The sequence below is a fragment of the Passer montanus genome, unplaced genomic scaffold (genome assembly GCF_014805655.1).
Source record: "Passer montanus isolate IOZ18808 unplaced genomic scaffold, ASM1480565v1 scaffold7, whole genome shotgun sequence".
NCBI lineage: Eukaryota > Metazoa > Chordata > Aves > Passeriformes > Passeridae > Passer > Passer montanus.
The window spans coordinates 1,480,667-1,505,271 of record NW_024372147.1 but is presented as its reverse complement, the minus strand read 5'-3'; the positions used below and the strand labels follow the sequence as shown (position 1 = coordinate 1,505,271).

The following is a 24,605-nucleotide window of genomic DNA, read 5'->3' as shown; positions in this document are numbered from 1 at the left end:
CTCTTGCATTGATTCTGTAATCTGATTGTCCAACTAATTTTTTTCCCTCAGGTAAGAAGTTTTTTACATCGTCTGATTAATCCACAAGACAACAGGAAAAGTCCAGCTAAATTTGTTTTTAACTTTGATGTGATTATTTTAACCTAAATTTTACAATATATTTTCCTTTTTTTTTTTTTTTTTTTTTTCAGCAGTGGGCCGAACAAAAATTCAACAAAAAACTCCTTGTGGTCACTATAATTTTTTGTGATATCTAGAATATATGTGTGTAGTTGGCATTTTTCGTTTGTTCTTCATGAAGAATACGTTGTAGTTGACCTTAGTTCAATATATTTTCCTTTTTTTTTTTTTTTTTAGCAGTGGGCCAAACAAAAATTCAACAAAAAACTCCTTGTGGTCACTATAATTTTTTGTGATATCTAGAATATATGTGTGTAGCTGGCATTTTTTGTTTGTTCTTCATGAAGAATACTTTGTAGTTGACCTTAGTTTAAATGGTGTTTTGAATTCCCAAACCCAAAAGACAGGGGCTCTTTATGTTCTCTTCTGCTTCACCATTGTGGAGATTAGTGTCTTTTTAGCACTATCTGTGATACTTAGTATCTGTCTCTGATATTATGGTGTTGGAGTATTTCCAGTAATGCAGATTTTTCTTCAATGACTTTTTTGAATGTAGGATATTTCCCTAGGAATCTGAGGCAGACCTTGTAGTAACTGAAGTAAAGAATATTAAAAACTTAAAAAGAATACTAGAAAACTATAAAAGAATATTTAAAATTCGGTAGATTTATATATATTACATATATATATATTTATATATTTTCATGATCAGAAATACACTTGTTTCTGTTATCTCATGCAATTATGTAATCCTGTTTTAAGGGTCTTTCTGATTTCTAGGATGTGTTTATTTGCACCTCTTCTAGAGAAATATATCAGAAAGATGTGTTGGGGACTATCTTTAAAGAATTTTTCTAATATCACATTACTGTGAATTGTTTTAGCCTCCTGTGAATTTTGTGTAATATAATCTATTAAATGATAAATTCTGAGACTTCTGAATAGAACACTTCCAGTTCATTAGCTGTTTTTATGATGCTGTATCTTGTAAAGTAATTTATGAAGTTAAGAAAGAACCGACTGCTCCAAGTAATCCATGAGTTAATTCCTGTGTAATGGAAATAGGAGTATACTTTGAGCAAAAGTAGATGGAGACACAAAAGGAAAACAAAACCAACAAACCTGAGATAGACAGAGTGGCTTTGTTTTGTGGAGAGGTAGGTGACAGTTCTTGTGATATAAAATGAGGAGAAAGCTTTTTAAACTGGATAGGCCTGGAGAGAAATATAAAATATTAAAGGTAAAGGAAAAGGAAATCAATTACTGAGGAAAATTTAGAAAAGTAAGGAAAACAAGGCAATCAAAATATGCATGATTTTCAATAGTTCTGTTTTATTAGAATGCTCTTATATATTTAGTTTGTTCACTGTTTATTACTACCCCTAAGAGCTCTCGTTTCTTCAAATGTTTTTAATGTGCCATGTCTTTGCAGAGCTTATAGAATTGGCCAACACAGAGCTGTTAAAGTGTTTAGATTGATATCCTTGGGAACTGTGGAAGAGATTATGTACTTGAGACAAGTTTATAAACAGGTAAAGCTCACAAACTGTTTAAATGGGGAGCTATTCCCAGCAGTTTCAGGGACTGAAAGCTAATCTAGCCTGTAGTAAAATTGTAGTTTACCTTGTGTTTATGGTGTATGATGTTATCTTAACGTACTAAGCCAAGGTGTATCATTTAGCAGCTGTTAAAGAATGGAACAGAATTATATTTCTACTCAAGTGTTTTTCTGTAACTATTGACAATTTAATTATGCAGTGTACATTATTCAGGTTATACAGAGAACTGTTTTTATTTGAAGGCTTATGAAGTACAAGTGATAGTTATAGGAAGTATTTGCGCAGCAATCTAATTCACGCAGCTTTTTCTCATGAAAGTCTGGAGAAAGTAAAGGAGAAATCTTGCTGATGCTATAGAAGAGAAGTTGATGATCTCCTAGAAAAAGACCTGGATATTGTCTGTTTGGTTTTCCAAAAAGCTTGTATAAGTCTTGAAAGGATGTATAATTTTTTTTCTTTTCTTTTTTTTCCAATAAACTTGTATTTTTCAAGTCGAATAAGTAGTAATGAACAAGAGTAATTGTAAGTCTGAGTGTTGGGGTTTTTTCAGCTATCCTTGGATTGCTTTCCCTTAGTAAGTAAATATACAGTGCAAAGGAAGGTGAAAAAAATGCTAATAATTTAGTATATTGGAAGCTGGGCTGTCAAGATACAGAGGAATGCCAGTAACATGTATGATAGCTGTCTGATAATAGGCAACAATGCAGTAGAAGTCTTCGAATGTTCTAGTTTTTTTAAATTCAGTTAAGCCAAGCAGGTTCATATTATACCACAATCTATTATACCATCATCTGCCAGGGAAACTAAAACAAAATATCCTTGCTTAGGAATTTCTGCTTGTTCCAGCTAAAGCTGTGTATATAATCTGGGTGCCAGGAAATTCTGACGTGTTGTTGTTGCAAACACTTCTGAAATCTCTTGTGTTGTTCTGTTTTAGCAACTTCACTGTGCAGTGATTGGAACTGAAAATGCCAGGCGGTATTTCGAGGCAGTGCAAGGATCAAAGGAACATCAAGGAGAGCTTTTTGGTATTCATAATCTTTTCAAACTTAGGACTCATGGGTCCTGTCTTACCAAAGACATACTGGAGGTATGAAGTACTACCCTTTCACTTTTGGATATTAGTTTTACATTTTTCCTTTCTTCATGAGACTTTTTGGTCATTGTTTTGAATGGAAGCACTATAAAACAGAATGATGAAACTTAATCAATACTTATCTGTGCAATGACTTAAATGAAATAGGCATGCTAATTTCTCATTCTGATATAGACCAGATAAATTTCTTTAAATCCAAGAATGGTAAAAGCTTGGTTTATAATTTTCATAAATTTCCTAGTATTTACTTTTTTTAAAATAAAAACTACATAACTTTTTTTTATACTTTCATGCAGCTTTGTGCACAGATACCTTTTATTCATCAATAACTCATACTGACCTTTTAAGTCGGAATTCTTATCATAAAAATATTTTTTATGATCACATTAACCTCTTCAGAGTACTTTTTGGGATGTTAAAAAAAGTTTGCTGCAGCTAGGTTACATCTTCATATTTACTGCAGCTTTATTCCATGTTTCTTTTTCTTTCCATCCTTCCCTTTATTTTGTTATTTTTCCTCTGCTAAGAATTTACTCTGGACCTTGCTGATTCTACTTCTGGTACTTACACTTCTGAAAAAAAGAAGAAAACTTCTTTTTCCTGTGCTTGTCTTTGTGTGTAATAAAAACTATATCTGTTTATGTTAACATATTTGACTGTCTTAGAGGGAAGGACGGGTAGAAGCAGGAGTCATGACGGCAACTACATGGCTAAAGGAAGAGAATCATTCATGCAGCTCAGAAAAGGTGAGATGTCTTTGTGGACTGTACACCAGAGCATGACAGGCCTCTAGTTCCCCATATTGCAGTGGCAAACGTGGGCAATATATGATTAGGGTGATAATACATTTACCATGTTGTTAGGAAGATTTTGTTTAGGGAATTGTGGAAAGGAGTTCAGGTGGTTTAGATGATTGAAAGCTTCAGGTTTTGTGGAACTATAGAAGACCTGATTCCCACCAAACCAGTGGTCTGTTCAATACTGTCTTTTTTATTTTTAATGTATGTAATTATCTAATGGTTTCCTTCTGGGATAAGATTTTTTTTTTTTCAATTTTTTCCAACAAAGGCCAGTTTTAATAGGAGCATTGTGTTTGTAGGAATGTTTTGACTGAATGCTATGTTTAAGTACTGTGAGTAAAGTTAATCATTAGATTAGATTGCACTGAATTATATTATAAATTAGCCACTGTCTCTTACGCCTGCTGGAGATTTCTATGAGTATATGTCAGTATTTAATGTGCCTTTACATTGATCTCAGTCTCATAACTGGATGGTCATGATCTCACGTATGACTTGCTGACAAACAGCAACTTTTCAAGCTTATGTTAAATGCTTTTTGATGAGCAGAATTATATCAGGATTAATATATTAATTTTAAAATGTCTCTGAGTACAGCATTTTGGTATGTATTGATCTGATTTCCATTTACAGACGGTCATAATTCTTACCTCAGTAGTATGCAGTTTCGGAGCGGTGTTCTGGACTTTCATCTAAAAAACGTTTAAAGATTGCCGGGCATAATTTTGTTTGATTACAGCAGGCCTCGGTGAATTTTAGAGTGGAATGTTAGCACTCATATACCAGGAAGTAAACCACAGAACTGAGATTTATTTTTGTTGTGAATGTCATTACACATAATATTAAGGTTTGAATAATGAAGTGACCTTCCAAAGCACTCTTGAAAGATGAAAAGTAGCAATGAGATTAGTATAAACTTAAAAAATATGGATGTGGATTGGGAAGGCATAAGGAGTTTAACGGTGTACAGCATTTATTGTCTCAAGTACATAATACTTAGTATAAACTTAAAAAATATGGATGTGGATTGGGAAGGCATAAGGAGTTTTAGCGGTGTACAGCATATATTGTCTCAAGTACATAATACTGTTGGTTATTTTCAGTGTTTTTCTGCTAAAAATATTCTGCCAGAGACTTCAGTAATTTCTCATTATGAATTATTTTGCATTTTGTAATACTATTTTGTGTATTTTTTGCTTGAGTAACAGTGAAAATCCACTTTTTTTACACTGCTTTGGAATTAAGCATGTTGTGTATACTATAAATGTTACTTAACTTAACAGTATTTTCTTTTTTTTAGTATGAACAACCAGCCTGTCAAGAAGATGGAGAGCCCCAAAGCATTCAGGCACAATTAAAAAAAGAAGAAAATGATTTTTGGGATGATTTGAGTGATGATGATATTCTGGAGAGTTCTGTGAAAAAATCTGTCAGAAGAAAGCCATGCAATGAAAATAGTTTAATGGTAACAAAAGAACAGCTTTCCTTAATGCAATGTGGATTCTCTAAGTTGTTGCAGAGAGAAATTGAGACTACCAAAGAAGGGGATCACAATTATGATTCTCATCATTCAAGTTCTGATGATCACACTATAAGAAAAAATGTAGATAGCAAGCATGGTGGTTTTCAGAAATCTCAAACCAGTGTGCCTGTTTGGGAGCATGGGAAAGTTGTTAGGTCTCCAAATGGAAGTGATAAACAAGGTATGCATAGTACAGAGTGGCTTGGTTTATCAGGCTCTGAGGAGGAAGAAGAAAGTAAAAATGAGGATCAAAGCATTTTAAAGCAATGTGACACAGTCATGGAAACTGAAAGTAGTTCTGAAGCAGATGATGATGTCATCTTTCCTACCCAAGGTCAAGTTTGCCACCAACCAGTGCTTACTAAAGAAGTTGAAATACATAGGTCAACATCTGAGAATTGTGAAGAGTTAGCAAAAGAAAAAGCTGGGTGTGTATTTAAGGAAAACAGTAGACAATTTGGATTCCACAGTACTGAGACTAATTTCACCATGTCTTTTGAAGATGTCAAGAATGACATAGATTTGAAAGGAACGAGTGACATAAGTGATGAGTCTGATGATATTGAAGTTCCCTATAATTCTGAATCAAGAAAGCTAGGATTTCTGAGTTTTCCAAAGCGGAAGAAATCTCTACCACAAGCAAAGATGCCCTATAGAAAAGGAAAGGAAAGTGGTTCTCAAAATATAGATGAATTCTCGTCCTCTGAAGATAACTTTCCAGTTGAGAAGATTCCTGCCAGGAAGAAAAGTTATAGGAGAAAACAGCAGAGCAGCAGAGTTCAGTTTGGGTCTAAAATGGTGTGTCCTATTCAAGATACCTCTGTTGCAGAAATGAAGTCTAGCAATTATGCTATGCATAGAACTTGTGCAAGTAAAACTGTATTTGAGCATCAAGTGAAAATAATGGAATCAATGGACAAATATTTAGGTAACTACTGAGTTAATTTGTTCCATTTTATTTCAACGAAAGTAATAACATATGTATAATTTACCGTTGTCAGCAGATTTTAAGTTCCTTTTTTGTTTTAAGATGTAGTACATTTTAAGATGTAGTACATTTTTTTGCCTTTTTTGTTTTAAGATGTAGTAAATGTTCTGCAAAGTTATTCAGAAACATCTTTCTGTATCTTACTCTTTATTAGTCTTATTTTTTGTCTAATGGGGTGACAGGCTGCTTTGTAATTGTTGGTTAAACTCTTTCTATCTTTTGAAATATGCTGAGATCGAAGAGTTATTAAAAATTCAGAAACTAAATATTTGCACTGTAAAATCTTATGAGTCTTGACAGGACTATTAAATAAAATGTACAGAAAAAAAAGTGGTGTGGGAGTTTTAAACACCATGTGGAAGACTTGATTCCTAAAGATTTAATTTTAAGCACTGATGGTTGCAGCTATTAAGCCATAGATGCTTTGAAACTTCTTTGTCCATCTGAAAATAACCACACTGAAATTGCAGTAGTGTTAAACTATCTGGATAAATCAAATTAAGTCTAATGATTATTGTTAATTTCATAGAACTGAGAAACTTGGTGCTGAGTGAAATAGTAACAAATTTTACAGCTTCAATGTATTTTTTTTTTAAATTACAGTATCCTTCAATGCAAATCTGTACCTTTAGAGTTTTGGAATAACCAACATCCTTGTATTTTTCTCATAATGTATCAGATGGCGTTCAAGAAGTGGCATATATTCATTCAAATCAGAATGTGGTTGGATCCAGCAAGGCTGAAAATCACTTGAGCCGATGGGCGGTGCACGATGTATTTGAGTTGAAGCAGTTTTCCCAGCTCCCTGCTAATGTAGCTGTCTGTAGTGCCAAGGTAAAGAGATATTTTTGGAAATGTCATTTTAACTTTTCTTTATCCTCATTTTTCATCTTAAAAAGCTCTAAAAAACTTGTTTTTCTGTTACTGGCCACCATGAATGATCAAAGACACTGAGGATGGGAGTAAGAGAATGCTCAGTTGGAAGTCTAATAAATTACTTTGTTTTTTTGGGGTGGCTTTTACATTAGCCAGCTTTGAAAGAGTTGGGAATTAAACAGCACAGCACCCTCCGTGGGATTTTTTCTGTGGGAGAAATGTTAAGATTAAAGATAGGGTTTTTGAAATCAAATTCTGTGCCATGTTTTTCTGATTTGAGCCTTGAAAAATCTTCAGTTTGTTCTGGATCCAGTTAACAAAAATCCAGTTGCCACGGTACATTCTGGACACCATGTAGCATAGGAGTTTGAACATATATCAGTTTGCAGACTCTCGTGGGGAGGTGAACATATGCAGTTGCTATAGTTAAGTCGAACTGTCCACGTTTAATGTCTTAAACATAGAAGTAGAGTTTACTGGGAGTTCTTATTTGCAGCAATGGATATGTTTAATGGTTTTTGTTGGCTCTGTAGCTTGTTTAATTAAAACACACACAAATTTGGAATAAATTCATGTACATCTTTCATATTTTTTATTCTTACTGCACAGTGTTTTTCATCTGCTCTGATTATTTAGGTATTTGGTTGCTTGCTTTGTAATAAACATTTGCAATTTCCTAGAGTGATTTTTAAGATAAAATAAGCACAGAATAAGTCTTTTATGAATGTGCAGCTTAGTTTTCACAGACACATTAGCTATCCTTACAGAAATTGTAGATATACAACTGTGTTGTTCTGGGGTGTTGAACATCCGTAGTGGCTAGAAGAGTTTCTTCCAGTGCTGTTGTACTGTATTTAATTAAGCCATTAGTAGAGTTGCCAAGAATTTTTATACTGGGAAGATCAAACCAGGAGAATCAGTAAAAGTAAGGCCTTTTCAATTGTAACACATTTGCATTAGAATGCTCCTCATTAGCAGAAAAGTTGGTCAAAAATACTCAAGAGTATGGTAGGAAGGTACTTATTAATTGGCAAAGGCTGACAACATTATTAAAACCAAATAAAAATGAAAGAAAACTTTGAAGAGAGTATTTTGACTAAATGTCTGTTGATCCACCTCTGTTCAAAACTAGTTTGTGGTGTTCATGTAACTTAGAACTTATTATGTAGAGTTATGTGAGTACAAGTATTGCAAATTAACTTACCTCGATTAACTAGTCAGATTTTTTAAGGTATGCACTTTTCACTGGGAAGCAACAGTACTATCACTTCTCTTGGAGATCTAAGTAGGAAGGAGAACATCAAAATTATGGAGAAGGCTGCCTCTTTTTTCACTTCCTGTTATTCATTTATGTAAAGGCACTAATGTAGAAATAAAATATAGATGACTGCCTATTCTTAGAGGTGGCATTTTGACCTTTTTGTGGTCTGATTACAAGTGAGCTTCCTAGACAACTTTGAAAGGTTCTCTACTTAGAATTTTACTGCTACTGTTTTTTTTTCTTCGTTACTTTGTATTTCCTTAGAAGGCATTTTGTGGAAAAACATGGTCACAGTTGTGTTTCTGGCCATCGGGCTTTGCTGGTAATTTTTCACTTATTTGCCATCAGTTGAAGTTAGGACATTCACTGTCTGAGCATCTACCTGTTTTATCATAAATAATGCTACTTAATAAAAATGTTTTTCAGTAGATTAAAGTAGCATCATGTGTAATATTAAAAATACAGCTGAGTCATTTAAATTTCCATAATTGTTTTAAGTAAATAAAATTACAGTTTTGAATATTGGAATGTTAATTGGAAACTGATAATTATTGAAGAAAAAACAGAGTTTTGTCAGAAATTTTGAAATTCCTTATTAATATAGATTTCAAGTGTCATAGTTTCTCAGAAACTGTTGTGTAGCTCTTTCTGTTGGCTGTGGGTATCAATGATATTAGATTCTTAATTAGAAGCTTTATTACAGTGTATTTAGGCTGAAGCTTTATGTGATAGCATCATGAAGACATCCTCAAGAATAATATTTATGCTCTGATAATATTTATGTCCCTTCTTAGCATAGCTAATCAAATTGTTTTATTTTGAAGTAGAAGCAATCAAGAAAGGTTATTTTCGTTTCACAGACAGGTATTCTGCTCAAGACCAAAAAGTCCTTTGTGCTCATTTGTGCCCCTTGTGTTCATTTTACCTATGCCAGCTCTGTCTTCCTGCTTTACAATTTCACTCAGTAAGCAGTCTGTAATAATACTTCTCTGGCGTAACAAATTTTAAATATATTTTCCAAGCAACGACTTATATCTCTGTAAAAGGGGTTCAAGAATTTTGAAAAACTGTAAGTATTCTGTTGAAGTGGATGAGTTGTAGATTGAGAAATAGATAATCCTACAAATCTTGGTGGAAGAGTGACACTTTTGTTTCATGCTTACATAGAAATCTGGAATGACAGGGATAATAAGCAATGTTATAATAAGTAAAGCAATTAATAAAGAAAACCCCTTACAAGAACATTGACATGTTGACTTCCTGCTATTGATAGCCATTTTGGAATCAGTACTTCTCTGGAACTTTTAGAACCTAGGTTAAGATCTTTAGTTTCAGTAGCCAATTTATGGAAATTATGTGAGTACAAGTAACAGAAAAAAATAAGTTGCTAGAAAGCACTATAAAACAATGTCTTCTTCCTGGTTGTCTACCTGTAGTAGCTAAAAGTATAAATTTGGTTTATTAGTGCTTCATTTATTGTTGAGTCATGGAGACTAATGTGCTTTCTTAAGTTGTAGTAACTGCTTAAAGCTGGAGCAGGCTGCAAAACCTGTGAGGTCTCTTTGAAAGTGAGAGAGGTGGCATGGGAAGAAGATCCTTGAGAGCCAAGTTAGAAGGGATAGGAGGCAGCAAGTCTTGTTCCCTCAGAAAATATCTGAAGGTATGTAGAACATCCTAAGAACATAAGTAACTACCAAGCTTGTATTTAAATTGGTTATAAAAAAAGTGTAAGACTTGAACTAACAAGCTTGTATTTAAATAGGTTATAAAGCAAGTGTAAGACTTGAACACTTTTTCTTACTTCAAATTTCATCTTGGTGATATTTTCTTTCCTTGAGTTTAGAAGGCCAGTGTTAAATCTGCACAGTTGGCACTAGTGTGCTTCAATTAACTTTATTTTTTAATCCACTAAGATGCCTATTACCAGTCTGTCCTTAATTTTACCTGACCTGGTATTTGTGCATCCTAGCTACCTTTTCTGCACGTAGAACATATTATTTTAATCTGCTATTGCCATGTACAGCAAACTGGTACAAAACTTCAGTTCTTTTTATGAGAAATAGATCTCGCTACTATTTTTTTTTCTTGCTGTCTTTGTTCTCCAGGTTCCATAACAGTCCTGGATTCAAGACTGCAGAACCTTTTACACTTCTTTCCCCAGAGCTGATGGGGGAGTGTTGTCATATTGTCTATATATGGTTTTTAAAGGCATTTTGCCAACTGACTAGTTTAGCTAGAATGTTCACATTTGTAGTACTGAATGCTTGTTTGGTCTGTATTTCTGTAAGTTCTGAAAAACACAGTTTGGTAGTGGCAACCAGAATATAAAAGTATACCATCAAGAAACAAAAACAAGACATCATGATACCTCTCTCATAACCTAGCAACTGTGAAAGGTGAGATAAAATTAAGAAGTAATAAATGTAACAATGTAAACTATGCATTAATTGTACAAGCAATAGAATAAACCATAATTTGATTGAATATCATCAGTCAAAATAAATCCTGTCCAGCACGTGAATAAAAGAAAGTCTGTGTATGACAATAGTAGCAATGAACATATGTGGAAAGGTATTTTATCACGTGATCCATTTTGGAACTTGTTCCTTGTATCACAGAAGTCCATGGGATTGCATAAAAATAGAAGAAGATCCTCTAGGTGTTAGATGAGTTGAAGCAGTGTTCTCAGTGAAGAAGTTGTTACAGAATGAGTTTTCATAGTCATAGCAGTGGAGATTCATTTATAGTTTGTTTTGCGAGTATGATGTGCGAAGTACTTTAAAGACTAAGATTAACTGGTGTTTTTTTACAGATGTGGCATGATATATTTTAAATGTAGAGTGCTTAGAATTAGAATTATAATAAAAAAATATTGTAGTACTAATACCCATTATTTGAATTAATTATCTGTTGTTTGAAGATTATCTGTATTCTGACCCTGGCCCGCCACTGTCAGTATACAATTGCTGTAGATTTTGAGAAGAAAATACGTAAGACCTGTAGAGTATGACCCTTAAAGTTCATCTAGTTCAAACTCCCTGCAGTCAGCAGGGACATCTTCAATTAGAACAGATTGCTTAGAGCCATATCCAACCTGACCTTGAATGGGATGGGGGCATCCACTCTGGACAACCAGCTCCGGTATCTTACGATCTTCACTGTCAAAAAGCCTTCTTCCTTATGTCTCATCTAGATCAAAGCCAGGCCCTGTTAAAAGTCTTCTTCCATCTTTATTACAGACCCCTGTTAAGTACTGAAGTGTCAAGGTAAGTTCTCTCCAGAGTCTTCTCTTCTCCTGGCTAAATAACTGCAATCTCTCAGCCTTTCCTGATAGGAGAGGTGTTCCATCCCTCCACTCATTTTTTTGGCTTTTCTCTGCACTAAGAGCAGAGGGACAGGATTGCCTGCCTTGACCTGTGGCCACACTTCTTTTGATGAAGCACAGAACAGTATGACAATTTTCCCTCAAAGAGTTGATGTTTCTTATAGTGCTGCTTATGCAGAAGGAACTGATGTGTCAATACCAGGAGGTGTTTAGAGCCTCAGTAATCAAAACAAAGCCAGGAATTTCTGTTCAATGCAGAAGTATGGCAGACAGCTGTTTCTGAAAAAAAATTGGAGATATGGATTTCACTGTATAATGGGTTAATAGTACATTTCATCTTCCTTTATGGTTACATTTGCTTGCATGTCCCAGAACCTAAGTGTCACAGAAATAGATAGGTGTGTTTCTGTGCAGTTCAGGATCTCATGCTACTCATAATCTTTGCTAAGAAGTCATGAGTGTTAAAACGTGAGTTTCATTTCTGATTGTGATGCCATGATGCAGGGTGGCTATAGTAAACACCTTGAGGGAGGAAATTCATATTGTTCATTGTTACACATGGCCACTCCAGTAAAGATTACTGAAGAGAAGAACAGCTCTCAGTATGACAACAAAACACACTTGATGTGCTGCTTCACTGAAGATTATTCATAGGAGGGCTTTTCCAGTCTATTATATACAAGTGTGAAGGAGGAAGATTATATTGCAAATTAATCTACTGGAATAAATAACTTTTTTTTTTCTGGGATTATTTTGTTCGGTTTAGCCTGATTTGATGGCATTGAGCACTCTGTTCTGCACTTGAGTTGAACTTCAAGTCTTGAAATTCAAGTCTTGCAAATAGGCTTCTTAAACATTGTGTTTTCATTAAACAAATTGAAGATTGCTTTCTATTATCACATCACTATATGGTAAGAACATAGATGAAAACCAAAAATAACTATCTTGTGTAACCACAGAAAGAATAATGGAAAACAAAAGCTTCTTAAAGTAAACATGTGAAACGAACTTGTAGATTGTACATGGTTTACTTGCAAAGGCAGACTGTAATTTTCAGAACAGATCTACATTTATTTCAACCTTTCAGAGAGAAAGAAAAGTCTTGAGTAATTAATGTGATACTTTGCTCAAAATTATGCTGACATTAATTTTGAGGAAAGAAAGGAAGTATTAACAAACTCTGTAAGGCCCTAGTCATCTACTAAGTATTTTTAGTGGTTTTATTTTCTTAGTGGTCTCCGGGTTCCAAAGCAACCTAATTTCAGTGCAGAAGCTTTTTATGTCCTTGTGTTTGTGGTAACTTGCACTGAAACTTCCTGTTTGTGAAACTACCATAAGAAAGAGAAACCTCCCAGGGGCAAGATTTAAATATCTTCTTCTAATGTCTCTAGTATTTTTTTAATTAAATGACTGCATTTCATAATGAATTTCCTAATTAATTTTTGTGTTAATTGGGCAAAACCAGCTTATGTTAAATGTTTTGCACAGTATGGAAGTCTGGTATAGCTTTCTCTAGTTGTTATACAGCTGAATTTGTGTAGTATTTCTTCAGTAGCAACCCAGGGTGTGGAGAGGGGGGGTGTGTGAGCATGGGGAAGTCTTTGGACAATAAAGACAGAAGATGGGAACAGGACATACTAACTAATTTGAAAAACTGATGATACCTCATGTTAGAGTGAGTTTGCACTTATTAATATATGGAAAAGTATTAGTCACAAGAACTTGTACTATACCTGTTAAATATGTAAAGTCTTTTTTTCTGTCAACTGCATGTTTTCAACTTAAGTTTACTTAAAGTTTTACTGAAAAGAAGTGTACAAAGACAGCCATTCAATTGAGGATTAATCACTATGGCAACAGAAATGTGGTGACTGAAAAGGGGGAGGATGTATTCTCCCCTCAGCTTCCTGCCAGCTGTCATATTCAACCTCTGCAGCATGAATTCAGGCCAAAATATAGACTGTGACCAGCTCTAAGAAACTTTATCTGTATTTTTATAAATTTGTACAAGAATTGCACTATAAAGGAAGACTTAATCCCCTGAATTGGATGACAGACATTTGGCACTATTGCTGGTGTTTGACAGAGAAATAACGAGATGCTTTGTAGTAAAACCTGGATTAATGGTAAACCCCTCTTTATGTTATTGCAATGTGGTGTAAATGAGAAAACTAAGCATGCTGTCAGCCTAGGAAAAAACATGCCCTTTGTATCTCCAATGCAGATTTAAGTACTCTTGAGAATACTGTAAATACAAAAGTTGTGTCATTAAGAACTCTACTTTATCTTATTTGTATTACACTGACATTTTGTAGATTATTTAAACAAAGACTTTCTATCAGTTGTAGGAACTCTGATTGCAGTGTGTTTGCACAGCTTTCAGATTCAACAAGTTTAGATAGTTGTTTACAAAAAGTAGGCTTTTGAGAGATAACATAGCTTTGTCCTTGCTCTTCTAGGATGGGAAATATTCAGCTTTAAAGTAATGGTTCCCAAATGATTGGCCTGTAATGCTGCTTTATTGAGTTTACTGGTTCAGTTTGCAATGGAATTAACCATTCCACTATTCTTCTTTTGGTTGTGTTTTTATAATGTAGTGAGTTAATAGGTGGCATTCTTTGAAGCTTGTAGTGGAGTTTTCATTATGATGTATGTGCATGGCCTTTGGTTTTGCTCCTCTTTGATGGAAGGATAAGAGGGTGAAGGAAGATGGGTACGAGTCCACAGCTTCTGCTGGAATAAGCAACTACCTTAGGCTTTGAATTCTGAGACTGGCTGAGCATGTACTCTCATTCTCAACAGTAATAACTATATTGATTCAAGGTCACCTTTTTGAAGAAAGACAGTAATGTGTCTTATAGGAGTTACTTTAGGTAAAGTTTCAAAAACTTAACTAAGATTGGTCCTAATGAGAAATTCTTGCTCTGTTACCTGTTTGTAGAAGAAACAGACTCAAGTAAATGTGCAATAGAGAGGACGCAATCTGTTCTCAATTGATAGAGTAGTCAATTCTCTGGTACCAAGTAAAAGATTAGAGTTTATGGAATGTCCTTGTCTCAGTTTGTTTATGCACTAAAGCTACATGTGACATACATGGGGAAATCACCGAGTATTACTCTAAAATTTGTGTAATTTTATCCGCTTTAATTCTTCTGATGTGTTGGTGCTGGCAAAATATTTTGGAGGAGTAATTTGGATCTTTAATAAATCTTAACAATTTTTAGAACTTGAAAAATATTTCTGCTGTTGGTCTGCTGGGATACATTCAAATATTAGATACACTTGTAATCGTAGCCAGCATACTTTGTTTAACTCAGAAAGCTTGATATAAATACAGTTATCCTAAAGTGTTCTGAAATTTCAAGGTAGGTTAGCTTCATTTTCTAAGACAATTAAGGTATTGACTGTTGACTATACATTACTTGTAATTCTCATTCTACAACCTTATTTTGTTAGAACAGCAGATGCATTCATTCAGAGACTGCTTTTCTATTAAGAAAGCTAAATTCAAAGGAAAAACTTATGCCCACATCAAAAATAATTCTGAAATATTGTAAGATTCAGGCTCATTTCAAATTGGAATTTATAACTCACTGTAAATCTCTGAAGTACAGTTGGTTTAGTAGTGTGTGCTTGCCAAGTAGAAAAGTAATTCTAGTTTATTTAACAATCATGTGAAAGTAGATCCTATTTTTTTTTGGTAATTGTATTTTTTGTCTTCACCATGTGGACATCAGTTTTTAAAGAAACTGCATGAAATTTTGTGTAGACACTATTATAATTTATCTTCCTTGACATACAGAATAATTTAGGAAGAAATTCTTGTATGACATGTACATGTACTAGATTGGCTTTAAAAGGTCCCTGCCAAATCAGACTAATCTATCAGCCTGTGTAGAAGAGAGAAGGAAAAAAGACCAAGAATGGACAGTCAGGTATCAAACATTTCTTGGTACTTTGTGTATGTCCTGACAGCAGAGAGACCTTGGTGAAATAAAAATAATATGTAGCAATAGCATATGTTCAGTAAAAGCATATAAAATGATCTGTATCTGTATTAATTATTAATATATTATATATGTGTGTGTTTATATATATACACACACACACACATACATATATATATACACATATAATCAGAAAAACTGCCAGGGGGAAAAACCCCAAACCAACAAAAACCTCCAAACCAGACCAAAAAACCAGAAAGAAGAACTGCAGAGGGGAAGCAGATTAGTTGAAATAATTTAGAATTGTAGTTTGTGTAGATAGAGTCACTGGAATGCAGTATCAAATCATCAAATTAATAGCAATTATCCAAAACCAACTTAAACTCACAATGTATTGGGAAAGTCATGTGTTTTCCCAAGTTTTAAGGGAAGTGGGAAAATGTAAATTAAGATGTGGCATAATGGTTTGTTATTTGTCATAAGATGTATTTGAAGAGGTTGGTCATACTGAATTTACTGTTTCTTTTCTGTTTTTTGGTGACTGCAACTAGACATTTTAGAAGGCTATTCTTGTTTATTATAGAAATGTAAATAATGAAGCTGCAGTGATAAGTGTCCCAGATATCTGGCAGCAGTGGTTTCATGCACACCTAAGGAGAAAAGTCTTATAACACTGGGGGCAAGTCAGAGGGTTTATTGATTACTGGAAGTCAGTATCTAGCAAAATAGTTACTGCAGGGTTACTTTGGGTAGTAAGGCATTAAAAGAGAGGAAGGTACTTGAACATGGTACAACTATGCCTAAAGAATAATGATGCAAACATTTTCAGCTTCAGGCTTCTGAAGGATGTTCATTGTCCTCCAAGTCAGATTTCTTAACAAATTTCCACAGGCATGAGACAGTTTAAAAAACAAGTATCTCTGTTTCTCTTTTTTTCTCTACTTGATTTTACTCCCGGCTTCTGCCCACTTACTCTACCATGCCTTTTCATCTTGCTGTATTTTAAAAAGTGAAACATTGTTGTCCTTGGCCTTGCTTGAAGGGACTAAAGAAAAGGAATTTACTTAAGGTGCCAATTATCTCAGTCCTGTCAGATGATGCTTATACATGGACTAGCATTCATTGCTCCAGAGTATAGAGCTGCCTCTTTATTCATGTTACAAGAAGGACAGAAGGACAGATACTGAAATTTTTTACCAGAACTTGATTTGGTAGGTGCATACTGTTTTTAAATAACTGCTGTAAATAGGCAGCGGGAGACAGATTGCCATACAGAGCTAACAGGTCCAAGAGCTGTAGATTAAGATGGAAACTTGAAATAGGTATTACTGCTGCATTGTAGCACTTAAATTTTTTGTTTGATGCCTGTGTTCTTGCTTCTTGAAGAGTGTTACCCTTAACTGGGTTGTGTGACACTTAATGTGCAGATAGTCTAGCATTTTTGCTACACTCTTCTTTGCTGCATTAGGTAGTATATAATTTAAGGGAATCAAAAACTTATTATTGGTATCCAAAACTTGATATATAATTTCAAGAATAAGAGAATTACACAACTAAGAAGAAGAAGGGATCAAAACAATCATAGACTAATGGAACATGAAAAGGGTCAATATATGCTTTCTTCAAAGTATTTTACCATTGTAGTAAGAATCCCTGGGTTTTTTGAAGACTTTAGAAACCATTTTCTGAACAACTACTTAATCTTCTTTCCCATTGCAATATATAAAAAGTGTCTTAAGTGCAGTAGATCAAGGGGGAATAGGAGAAGAAAACAAGGATAAGACAGGAAGGACTGACTACAGTTTTGTAGGTTTTTCCATAGTTCACAGTAGCACTTCATAATTTCATTTTATTGTACTTTCATTAACGTTGTCATTGCGTTTAGTTGGATATTTCTGGAGTTTATCTTTTTCTCATTTTGTTTTTTCAATTAAAAACCACTGCCTTCTACTAAACCACTTGCATGGTCTTTGTCTTATATATATGCCTTTGAAAGTAAATAAAGTGTGCATTTCTTTTGAACTTTCTGTGGAGGTTTTCCTGATATAATGGAAGTGCACAAAGTTTAATAAAGTAGTAAAAATAGTGCATTCAGTAATTCAATCAAAATATTTTATCATTGATGTCCGTGTAATTATTTTGCTGCATCTCGTGTCCCTCCCCCTCACGTTTGTGAAAACAGAAATATATAATGGTGTTACAGATAATTCAATATAGACAAACATAATTTGTCAGATGACAAACAAGTATTGGTCAAGTTCAAGTGAAATTTTCCACTTTGATCCATAGAAATTTTATAACATGCACTGCAAAGGCATATTGTGTTTAATGTATTTAAATATTTAGTAAGTACTTCCCTAACTGCTGTCATTTTCTCTGTCAGTATTCTTTTAACATTCAGCATGGAGAAGGATTTTTGTTTCCTTTATTATTCCATCATACAGAATCCAAATATGACATATTGAATGTCATACAGAGTTTCTACATTCAATAGTAGAAACAGATTAAATGTGCTAGTGTCTGTAGAAGAGCAAGAGTCAGAGGCTTCTAGTTGAATCAAGTTGTCTTGATTTCAGTCTTGCTTTGTGAGATTGTCTTACGCATGTGATAAGCTTGATAATTTGTGTGAACATGACAAGCACTATACATGACGTTTCATGTAGAAGCGAGGAGTGTAGACACAGTAATTTGTCAATGAAAGGGCTTGAGGAACAGAAAAATACAGAAAGCTGTTGAAATGTTCATTATGAGGTCAGTGATTCAGAGGGCAAATATTGAAAGATAATTGAAAAGATACTGGCCATGAGATGAATGAATTTAGGAGGGCAATATAGGAAGTCAAATTCAAAAGAAAGCAAAATAGTGTAGAATATTGACAGTACTGCAATATTGACTGAAGCTTTCACTTTTTGATAGTAATGCTAATAGAAGGAGAGAATATTTTCATCTCATTTTTCAAATCTTGCTTATACATAGACCCTGTCACACATTGTGTCATTAAGAGTAATAAACATCAGATTTCACCATTAACAAACATGGAGACATGTAAAAAAAACCTATGTGTTTTAGGTTTATTTTAAAAATGTTTATTTTTTTTTTCAATAAGTTCCTGGATTTAGGAGCTCGGTATTAGGCTTTCTGAAACGTTTGCCTGTTCAGCAGTAAGTTGTTGTGTTTCAGCCTTGCTGGGTATCATGTAACCAATTGCCTTTGCTCTAGGGAGCTGGCAAGTTTTTTGGGAATAACTCACAATGGCTGCAGACTTTCACTGGAATTCGCTCCTGCAGTTCTTGCAATAACTTTTTTTTAGAGTAACTTTTTCTGCCATGAGTTAAAAAAAACCCCACCTTTAAACAACTTATTTAAGTAGAAGAAGACATGCTCTTTGTATGTATTTGGTGGTATTTTGATTATGTTATTTTGGGTGGTGCAATGTTCCTAAAATTTTATGCTTCCAGAACTAAATATTGCCTTTTGTGCATTTATATGCAATTAGTAATACTTCTAACACTAAATGTGGTTCTTTGCAAAGACAAGCAATTTTACGACTTTCAGTGTGTTTACAACATTTGGCTTTTTTCCCAAAGATATTAAAAATCTTCTGTGTTTGAACAGATGTGTTAACCAAAGTATCACTGCCTTATATACTTCAGTCTTGTTTAATGAGAGGTAGATTGATGCACATTTATGGGGGTTTAACATAACTTAAAGGCAGGCATTTACATGGTTTGTCTTGTATTCAATTCAAGTTATACTTTCTTGAATTAAATTATACAGCCCTGGTTTCCTAACAGAGTGAAAAATGGGCTGTCTTATCATAGTGAGGTCAGAATACTGTAAGTATTTTTCATGCAAAAAATCCATCAAAATAAGTATTTTTTAAACTGTGGTTGCTTTCTTCTCTGACAGTACATTTTCCAAGTAAAAAAGTTAACAAATGTATACAGAACCAACAAGAGAACTGTAGAATAGTTATGCTGTAGATAACATCTACTAATTCTTAATTTTGTTACTAGTTATACTATTGTTGGGAGAATAGGGTTTTTATCTTAATTGAGGTAGGATTTCAGTGTTGTGTGGAGTAACATAATGGTGAAGTAAAATTTTGGTCTTTGGAGCTGTACATTTGTCTTACAGTGAAAATGTATGCCTGTAGGTTCTGTAATATTAACATCTCTCTCTGTATGCTAGTTTGAGTTTAGTTACCAAAGTAGTGGAGTGAGAACACATGTAAGATCCTAAAGCACAAGAACATTGTGAACAGCCCATGAAAATAAAGGAAATGGACATGGATCGCATAGAAAAACATTGAGAAGAAACAGTGTAGATCTGAAACCAGACTTTGAACAGCAGATAACAAGGTGTGAATGCAATTTGTGATTTAATCTCTAAAGCAGTGCTTGTAGGGAGACTGAGGATATCACTAAGCAGCTGTGTTTTGGCAAAGGGGAAATTTTGGTGAGAATTTTTGAGAATTTCAGAAACATAACTCAGGTTTAAATAGGATCATATTTTTTGCAAGATATCAGAGAACCAAGACTTCCCTTCAATGTCCCTGGAATTTTGTGACTGAGCAGGGAATCTGCATTTCAGCTCTAAATCCCAATCCTAGTGTTCAGTCTAGTAATGTTAGTTACAAGGGGCAGAATTGGGTTCAGTTGGGTGCATTGTTACATCAGAGGCACAGCTGTTCTAATGACTTCAATGTCTCCTTTTATTAGAAAAATTATGAAGTTCCAGAAGACAATACTTCAGAGAAGAAATTTGTTAAGGAAAGGCAAGAAATGTTGAAGAACAGTAAGCATCATCTGTATGTTACACATCCTGTGACCCAGAGAAGCAAAAAAGTACACAGAGTAGGTTCAGCCACATTCTTGATTGGAAGGACACCCAAAGGAATACGCAGGTGAGACTGTTTTGGTGAGTTGGAAGTAAAATTCTAAGGTTGAAACAAACTTTTTGAATAGTTGCATTTGGCTTTGTTTCAACCCTGCTCAGGCAGTATTGTTATTTTCTATGGCAAGAGTGGAATTAATGGGAAACTTCGACTCACACTACTCCATGAGTACTGTAATTGATTGATAAAATTAATTGAATCCACAAATTACTTGAATGTGTTGATTCAGTGGTCATATATTACATAACTCTGTAGATGTCATCACTATGAGCGTTCATATTACGTGCATCATGGGCTACTGCAAAACACTGTTTGAACTGTATAGAAGGGAGGCATTTTATAACGTTAGCTTCTGACTGCCTACTGATTTTGCCCAGATCTCATCACTTGCATTGAATGGCTGTTTAAAAAAATGGGCTTCATATTTCTTTTTTAGCATGGGGCTCAGTATTTTTCAATATCTCTTTTAATGCTTCCCCCCCTGGTATTTTTGGAGGGATAATAATTTTTTGTTTCCTTGTTTTCTGTTTTCCCAAATGATTGCTGTTATTAATATGAATATTAATTTCCATTGTTACGTAGATAGAAATTCCATAAAAATAGCCTGGTGGTTTGTGGAAATAGAAAGTGGAAAGCTGTAGCTAGCTAAGCAAACCTACAGAACAGGTGTTTGTTATATATTTTCAATTTGCCTTGAGACAAGTAAATTACTATATGAAAGTTGGTATCTAGGTAATACCTGTAAGCATTCAGAAGCTGTCATATCTGCTAGCTAGCTTCAGTTATCCTTACTGTTATTGTCAAAGTGCCAATAATTTTCAGGTTTTTTTACTATTATAGACACTGAAAATTATAAATATTTATTATGCAGGTAAAGGAGAATCTTTCATTCTAAAAATGTTCAAAATTGTAATTAGTTATGAAAAACCTATTGAGGTAAAATTTTCAAAGGCAGTGAAGTGACTAAGGCTGTTATTCCAAGATCCTAAAGCCATATCCAGCAAAAAGCTGAAACAATTCACTCCTGAGCATTGAGCAGGTTGTTTGTTAGCACCTGGCATGCAGTTAGACTTTGTAGTACATGTGGATGTGCCACAAAGTGAATGAGGATGATTACATGCCTCAGTTTGTTGTAGTTGTAGGGCAGAGTGGGAAGGTGCCTGCAGTCACCACACTCAAGTGATTGGAGCTATCCAGTCAAGTGGTATTTGAGGCAAACAGGGTTAAATCTTACTGCCTTTCAGAGACCTCATAACAGGAAAGGCGACATGTTTCGTATCTTTTCTCCAACTTGGGATTGTTGATCACTCAACTAGAGTGATCGATTTCAATTAGAACTTGGCTTTTTAGCAGAAACAAATATTCCATAATTCACTGGGTAGGATGATGTGGACAGTGTCTCCTCCACATGCATTTATCCAGTTTTTGTTTAGCAAGTCTTCTTTTAAAGGACTTGGAACAACTATTTCTTCCCATTTTCCCCACCCCCGTATTAAGGGTGTCAGCATAACACATATTTCTTCTTGATAATTACAGGAGACAATTTGAGCAAATGGTATCTCACTTTAATATGGGATCAGTGAAGGACCTTGCAGAACACATTGTAAAAGCTACATCAGAAACCAGGCAGAAAATGTTGAAGGAATTCTATGTTTCCAAGCATCCAGAGATGGAGTCTTTCTTCTCACTTGAAATACCAGCAGAAGCTTCACATAACTGTGAGGAAAGTCAGCTAGGTACAACACGCTCCAGAAAAAGAAAATCCATTGTTAATTTTGGAAGATCTGAGTCTAGACCATCATCAGCTAAAGGACTACTTCTGAGTGGAGCTACAGAAACACAGACTCAGGAGGGCCATAAAGGAGAAGCAGAACAGCTTCACAAGGACTCCTACTTGCAAGATATGTTTGTTGATGCAAAATATAAACAAGCACCCGCTATTGCTGCTCAACATATCCAAAAAAGAAACAGTCTGGCATTCAAGGATTTTATGGCATCTGGTTCATTAAGCAGTAAATCAGAAATAATTGAGGTGCTGCCTGTCAAAGGTTGTGAAGGACAGCAAGATTCAGAAGAAACGCAGATGCCAAAGCAAAGATCCATGTCTCAGTCAGAAAATGGAGACAAAAAAGCTCAGATTTGCAAAGAAAATTCTTTTGTGGACTTACTTGGAGATACCTCTATTCTCAATGAAATCTTCAGAAATGATGGAAATGGGTCTGCAGGATCACCAAGGAGATTCTCTTCAGGACAAGCAGAAAAATCAAAGGGGAGACCAAAAGATTTCTGGGATATGCTGAATGAACAGAATGAGGACAGCCTCAGAAAGCTCACAGATATAGCAGTCATAGAGAAGCTTTGTGAAAGAGCCCCTCATTCCACGGTGACAGAAGAGAGAGAAGTGTGTGAAAGTTCTCTTTGGAAAAGAAATGAAACTTTTTTGTGGAAAAAATACAGTGCAGATGATTGAGATGAACCATCACTGCTAAATATTGTAGTGTAGTAAGATGAAAGTTTTCTATGCAACTTGCACTATAACTGTTTTATTTGAACTTTGACAGCGTTTTGCCACAAAATATGGTAATTCCATGAAATTAAAGGTAAAATGATGATTTTATATTTATAGTGATACAGAATTACATTATACAAGTAATTATTTACTTGTAGTTATTTACAAGTGAATATGTATGCAATTTCATATGCAGTGTATAGTACATATGTGCATAGTCATGCATATGTACTGTATGTTGTAACCTGTGGTATATAATGATTTTATATTAAAATTTTTTAGAATTTTTGAGTGCACTCTACTTTCTTTAATTCTGATTATATTCCTAGGCTCAACAGAAGTACTAAGTAATTTTTTCCCTTTAGTAAAATTTGGACATCAGCAGTCATCTCAACACAATTTAGAGATAACAGGATTTGACAATGATACTGCATATATTTTCTGAAGTGCTGGAGACTGGAGGACTTCCTGAGAAAGGGATGATGTCTTAATGTCTAGTAGCTTTTGATGGATTCCCATCCTCCGTGATTTTGCTCAGTCTCTGAAGCTGTGGACCTTTGAAATCTTCACAGTATCCTATATAAGTGAGTTTCTCAGCTTGGTTGATGTAAAGAACCACCAAGTTTTTTTATTTGATCTTTCTCATTAAGTCATGTTAGGTGTCAAATTTCGTCTCATTACACTTTCATTTCCCTTTTTCTGTAGACTTCTGTCATGTCTTTGTCAGGGAATATGCAGCACAGTATATGTGTTGGAAATGCGCAGTACAGTGTATATGTGGTAAGGAATTTCAACATTTTGACAGGTTATCATCTTACATGTAGAATACTGGAAGTAATAGAACTTCCAGATGAAAACTATACTGCACAGATTGGAAGGATGTAAGATACTCAGTGTCATATCTCATTTGCCAAGTAGTATGTCACATTTTTCAGTGCTACGGGACCATGTGAAGAGTACCTTGTAACACATAACTAGAAGATACCAGAGTTTCATGTTGCTCTGGAAACCTTAACCCTAATTTTTGATTTTTGTAAGCATTAGTATACAGGTTTGCATTCAATATACTTTATAAATTGTTTTATGTGAAGGGTAAATGTTACAAAATTTTGAAACCCTGGACACTGAACCTGCACAGCAGCAGTCTGTGAATTGTGGTAGTTTTTGTGGTCTGGAAGACTGCCCACTGGAAAATAAGCTTAAATTTGATCTGGGGCAGCTTCTACTTTAGATCATGGGAAGGTGTTGTGGACTATACTCTGTCTTTGTGGTAACCATTGTGCACATATTATAAGTGGAAACCATCTGAAATCCTGATTGTGAAATCTGACTTAACTACCTGAAACAGGGAGCTGTGTATTTAATATAAATGTTAAGTAATAAAAGCTTTGGGTTTTACAGGTAGCTAACATAAGTAAGATTAATGTGTTCCCTAACTTTTCTTACTCTGAGTCTATGCTGTTACCACTTTATTATACCAAATGGTATAATGGTCAGTTGGAATAGCTTTTCAAGAAGTATGAACTAAGAAAGTAAAAGGAGAAGCTGTACGCTCTTACACATTGGTACATTGGAATAATGTACAGCTAAAGAAAGTCAGCCTCAGCTAGGTAATATCTACACCCTCATTGATGTTAATAAATATGAGATAAATTAAGGCCTTTTGTTCATGGCATCAATATTGATTTTCTTTACAGGTAGTGTT

General features: G+C 34.5%; 1 protein-coding gene across 6 annotated transcripts in view; it reads left to right on the top strand.

Moving 5' to 3' along the window:
• The window catches only part of ERCC6L2 (ERCC excision repair 6 like 2), a 53,540-nt gene extending 30,351 nt beyond the window's left edge, over positions 1–23,189 (top strand). The window contains exons 13-19 of one of the 6 annotated variants that reach the window (XR_005629890.1): positions 1,553–1,652; positions 2,617–2,769; positions 3,441–3,521; positions 4,876–6,025; positions 6,765–6,919; positions 11,416–11,488; positions 20,216–20,273. Coding sequence is in view for 3 of the 6 variants with exons in the window: in XM_039729735.1 (XP_039585669.1) it covers positions 1,553–1,652; positions 2,617–2,769; positions 3,441–3,521; positions 4,876–6,025; positions 6,765–6,919; positions 20,216–20,400; positions 21,928–22,861 (2,758 nt within the window). In the remaining 3 variants the exon portion in view is untranslated. Of the gene's footprint in view, positions 1–1,552; positions 1,653–2,616; positions 2,776–3,440; positions 3,522–4,875; positions 6,026–6,764; positions 6,920–9,733; positions 9,883–10,327; positions 11,384–11,415; positions 11,489–20,215; positions 20,405–21,927 lie in introns of those variants that run through there. The other 5 variants (XR_005629891.1, XR_005629892.1, XM_039729735.1 and 2 more) reach the window with 5 other exon arrangements.
• The last annotated feature ends 1,416 nt before the right edge of the window (positions 23,190–24,605 follow it).